The sequence below is a fragment of the Lipotes vexillifer genome, unplaced genomic scaffold, assembly GCF_000442215.2.
Source record: "Lipotes vexillifer unplaced genomic scaffold, Lipotes_vexillifer_v1.1 scaffold434, whole genome shotgun sequence".
In the NCBI taxonomy this organism is placed as follows: Eukaryota; Metazoa; Chordata; class Mammalia; order Artiodactyla; family Lipotidae; genus Lipotes; species Lipotes vexillifer.
The window spans coordinates 150493-156199 of NW_006797498.1; the positions used below are offsets into that span (position 1 = coordinate 150493).

Sequence of the window (5707 nt, forward strand, 5' to 3'; positions counted from 1 at the left end):
TAGCTGATACATAGTTTACAAGCATAAAGAGGTGCGTATGAATATTTTAAATTAATTTCTCTTCATTAACATTTCAAGTTCTTATATTAGGCACTTGTGTTTGTAGACCTCAAATGCCCTCATTAACCCCAAAGTGTTGTTATAGCTTTCATTAGTTAACTATTGCTATGTAACAAATTATCCCCAAACTTAGTCACTTAAAACAACACACAGTTTCTGTGGGTCAGGAGTCTAGGCAAATATTAACTGAATCCTCTGCTTCAAGATCTCTCACAAGGCTGCAGTCAAGATCCCACTGGGGCAGGATGTACTTCCAAGGTTACTCAGTGGCTATTGAAGGATTCATATCTTTGAGGGCTGCTGGACTGAGGGGTTCTGTTCCTAACTTGCTGCTGGCTGGAGGCCATTCCCAGGTCTTTATTACATGGACCTCTGCAACACAGCAGTTTGCTTCATCAAAACCAGCAAGAGAGAGAGTAGCATGATGGAAGTCACAGTCTTTTGCAGCATAATCTCAGAAGTGGTATCCCATCATGTTTGTGTTATTTAATTTATTAGAAAAAAGTCACTAGATTGGACCTACACTCAACAGAGAGATGTAAATGTCAGGATGGCAGGGAATGTTAAGGTCTGTCTTAGAAGTATGCCTACTGTCTGAATGAGGGAATGATGTAGCCGACTGAGGAGAAACTAATAAAAGTGGCTGTTTCTAAGAAATGAAAGAAAATAACCTCTTCTATTCCGTTCACTTATTCAGAGCCAGAGCAAAGGAACTTGACTGGCCTGGGTTCATAATGGGAGTGGCCAGCTCTTGTCTAAGTAGAGAGGACAAATCAAAGCCAAAATTGAAAGGCTAAGTTCAGAATCAAAGGAGCAACTTTTAGTATCATGTCCAAGGTAGATAAAATCAGAATAAGAGGACAAGAGGACAGGAACACTGAACCAGTGTAGAAGCAAAATATTAGACCAGATAAGGCACACAGGTTGTGGATTTAGAACAAAGAAATAGTGTTTAGCACTGTTTTGCTTATGGGCAGGCTCCCTGATTTTAAAGACACAGGGCCGGTCCAGAGGCTTTCTCTGTTATTGAAAGTCACAAAGTATTAGTGCTGTATTTTTGTTTTAAGTTCAAACAAATAGAAAGCTTCATGAGAGGAAATTTTGAAATTGGGGAGGAACTACTATTCCAAATGAAATTAAAAGTCTTGAAAATATTCTTTCTTGGCCAATGTTAGATTATGTATTTTCTCCCAAAATGCATAGATAGTGTTTTATGTTGATTGATAATTTAATTCTCTTCAAATAATATTTGCATCTGGTGAATAATTCTGCACATCAAGCTTAGATCAAATACTGGTGGGGGTATCAGTGGTTTCTCCTTCTGCCTGTTATCTGTTTTTAATTTTTATTTTTAATATTACCTTATTTTGGCCTTAATAACAAATTAATATTTCTAGTAACATGTCAAAAACAAGGAGCAACTCATTTCTGAAAGAAGTCTAGCCATATTTAATTCCCTTTCTGTGTGCTTCCAATTATGTCTTCTATTAGATTACAGAAGTAACTAATTACTTTCATCCACCTTTTCTTCACGTGCCTGTAAATTAATTTAAAATTTTGTAAATTAACCCTTATTTTGAGGGTTTATTTATTTATATTTATTTTAATCCAATCCTAGATCATTTCATTATAACTGTTCTTAAGCTCACTTTTTTATTTCTTTCTTTAAACATAATCTTGCTGTATATTAAACCATAGTACAGTTTAGTTTCTTCATTTATATTAGCCTTTCACTGAACAGCAACTAATAAATCAACATGCAGCAATTTAAATCCCTATTAAAATTTGCCAATGCCAGATCCAAACTGACAGTTTTCCTTATCCAGAAAGTGCTGAAATTTTCTTCTAAAGATAAATAGATCAGATAGTTCTGGATGAAATTAAATGTGGCATTTCTATATTTTGGGTTTACCTTTCATTGTTTGAAAAATTCCAATAATTCTGAGGAATTATGTTCCAAGTCTTAAAAGGTTATGATTTACAAGGTATCAAAGTATTTTTCAAACTATTTTTTCTAACAACCCACCATGGTGTCTAAAATCCATACTCTTGTAATTACTGTAGGCTGTTTACTGCTAGACAGATAAATAGATATGCATACAGGCACCGAGATATAGATTGCCATAGATATGGAATATAGACAAAGATAAATATTGCATCACTAAAAAAATTTGCTTCAAATAGCTTAACAGTTAAAGGCCCTGAGGTGATAATAAACTTACAGGGGTGTGTGTGTGTGTGTGTGTGTGTGCATGCACATGCACAAGTACACGTCTTGGGTTGGAAGAGTGAAAAATCTAGGAAAAGCTGTACTTCAATGGATGTAAATCAGGAGTGAGCAACAAGGTGTAAGGAAGCCTGAGTAACAGATGGGAATAATGACATCTGCCTTTTCTAATGTGTGAAAAATTCAGAATATATTAATTTAATTTTACCAAGAAGTAAAGGAGGCTTTTTTTTTTTTCAAAGTCAAAAGAACTTTATTTTGATCTGGTAATCTTACATTTACCTTTAAAAATTATTTAAAAGAACTTTTAAGTGAAGATTCTCTGTAATGTTTCTGAATATTTTTTAAATTTTTTAATGTAATTTAATTTATTTTTTATACAGCAGGTTCTTATTAGTTATCCATTTTATACATATTAGTATATATATGTCAATCCCAATCTCCCAATTCATCCCACCACCACCACACCCCGCCACTTTCCCCCGTTGGTGTCCATACATTTGTTCTCTACATCTCTGTCTCTAAAATTAAAATGAAATAGTTTTCCTTTATTGTGTCCAATGATATTTTAAATGGCATTCTGTACTTACAGGCAAATCATACACATGTTCATTGCTACACTTCTGGAGGTTTGATATTTGTAACTGCCAAAAATAAATAATTAAATAGGTTCTCCCTAGGAAGAAATTCTTCTAAATTTGGAAGCAACTCCAAAGAGAGCATTCACTGTAGAGAGGAAATATCTGTGAAGAAAATAGTCTACTAGTTAATTTTTAAATACCGTCAGTTGTGTTAATTTGCAAGAAAAAAATAATTGTTTATTCAATACGTAAAAAGTACCTGACTTCATCTACATTCACAATTGCCCAAATGCAGGGTCAAGAATGATGTTAAAATATCAGAAATTGTACCGTCCTCTTGCCTTATTTCTCCCCTCCTTTATTCCCGTGACTTCTTGTGCTTTCCAAAGTGCAGGATGTAACACTGATCATCTACCTGTGAAAAGGTCTTCTTTATTCATTGAAACAAGCCCTCTAGGCTTACAATCAACCCAAAATAGAGGGAAAGGGCAAGATTGTAGACAAAGTATTTGGGAACTGGTGAGTTCCTATAAATTCTACTTTATGAATGGTCACTTATGCCACCTATATGGAAAACCAATCCTAATGAATATATTAAATTCTTGATTTACAGAAGTAGAAGATGATCTTTTGAATTTTAAAAAATTGATTAGTTGGGATTTTTTTCTTATCATTTTACAAACCATTTGGTCAGTTGAAGTCCTCCATGTACTATACTAGGTTATAAAAAAAGACCCTTCTAAGACATTCGAATGTACTAGGTAAATATTCCTTAGTATTTCCTTTGGCTCATTTGAGGGAGAGATATGGACATGGCAAGAGGGAAAGAAGTTGGGAAGGACAAAGGACTGAAATGTCACCACATTGTGCCTTGTTATTCTTCTAGGATCTCATGATTCCTTCAGCTTCTACATTGATGAAGCCTCTCCAGTGGGGCCTGAACAGCCAGAAACTGTCCAGAATTTTGTCTCTGTGTTTGGAACTGTGGCGAAAAAGCTGATGCGGAAATGGCTAGCCACTCAAACCATGAACTTTACTGGTCAGCTAGGAGCTGGGATCCGTTATTTTGATCTTCGAATTTCCACCAAGCCTAGAGACCCCGACAATGAACTCTACTTTGCTCATGGTTTGTTCAGTGCCAAAGTCAATGAAGGCCTTGAGGAGATCAATGCATTCCTCACAGATCACCATAAGGAGGTAGTATTCTTGGACTTCAACCACTTTTATGGGATGCAGAAGTATCACCATGAGAAACTCGTCCAAATGCTGAAAGACATCTATGGAAATAAAATGTGCCCAGCGATTTTTGCCCAGGAAGTGAGTCTAAAGTACCTGTGGGAGAAGGACTACCAAGTGCTGGTCTTCTACCACAGTCCAGTGGCTCTGGAAGTACCCTTTCTCTGGCCTGGGCAGATGATGCCAGCGCCTTGGGCCAACACCACAGACCCGGAGAAACTGATCCAGTTTCTTCAGGCATCCATCACTGAGAGAAGGAAGAAGGGATCATTTTTTATATCTCAGGTGGTGCTGACCCCCAAAGCTAGCACCGTGGTCAAAGGGGTGGCCAGTGGTCTCAGAGAAACGATCACAGAAAGGTAAGTGTCCTTAAGTTATCAGGGGAAATTTTTAAGTAATTAAACCCAAATCCAAATAGTTATTTAGTGACAGAGTTAATTCACACCCATGTGAGTTAGTTTCCTAGGGCTGCCACAACAAAGTATCACAGGCTGCTGGGTAGCTTAAAAACAAAAGAAATTTACCATCCTTCTGTTCCAGAGTCTAGAAGTCTGAAATCAAGGTGTCAGCAGGACTGGCTCCTTCTGAGAGCTTTGAGGGAGAATCTTTTCCATGCCTCTGCATTAACTTCTGGCGACGGTTGGCATCCATTGTGGTTCTTAGCTTACAGATGCATCACTCCAGTCTCTGCACCCACCTTTACATGGCATTCTTCCCTGCCTTAAAGTTGAATTTTAGACTCATCTGGAATTAAAAATCTCCTGGGGCTTCCCTGGTGGCGCAGTGGTTGAGGGTCCGCCTGCCGATGCAGGGGACGCGGGTTCGTGCCCCGGTCCGGGAAGATCCCACATGCCGTGGAGCGGCTGGCCCCGTGAGCCATGGCCGTTAGGCCTGTGCGTCCGGAGCCTGTGCTCCGCAACGGGAGAGGCCACAACAGTGAGAGGCCCGCGTAACGCAAAAAAAAAAATCTCCTGACCTGGAATATCTTCTGAGACATCTGTACCACTTTTCACCCTAGACTCTAGTCCTCTGACTGAATGCCCTCCTCCACCCGCTTCCTGTCCTTTTCTCATCTGTTTCCTTCCCCCAACGCCATATTGCGGTGGAGGCGCTACACTCTCCTCTAGATTATTGCACCAAACTATTCACCTCTCTCCCTGGCCCTAAGCCTACATTCCACTAGTCCCATCAACATATTCATCAGAACAAGAAGGCTTTTTCTTTAATAGAACCACTTTCTATAAAAATTAATTGTTCTCATAAATAACAACTTACGTACTTAAAAATGAGGGAGTTATATACACATAAGAATGTGTTGTTTTCAAACCTACCCCATAGAGCCTCCAGATTTTGAGGAATCCCCAGGAGAGGTGGGGAGGGGACAGGAGGGGCCTGGGAAATGGCTGACTCTAATTCTGTTCATTCTTGCTACACCTTTAATTTAAAAAGCTTTACTTCGAACATTTACATATTGGGCATGAGAGGAGTCTTCCCTTCCAGCTTTACCTTCTGTTGTATAGTTCTATGCTTAGGAAAACACTTTTCTGTACAATTTGCCTACTTTGCATTGGGCCAAGACTCCTGACTCCATACCTGTGTAGGG

General features: G+C 38.5%; 1 protein-coding gene across 1 annotated transcript in view; it reads left to right on the plus strand.

Annotated features, from left to right (window-relative positions):
- PLCXD3 (phosphatidylinositol specific phospholipase C X domain containing 3) overlaps positions 1 to 5707 on the plus strand; it is a 182311-nt gene that overhangs the window by 126921 nt on the left and 49683 nt on the right. The window contains exon 2 of the mRNA XM_007469649.1: positions 3755 to 4463. Coding sequence (XP_007469711.1) covers positions 3755 to 4463 — 709 coding nt within the window. The remainder of the gene's footprint in view (positions 1 to 3754; positions 4464 to 5707) is intronic.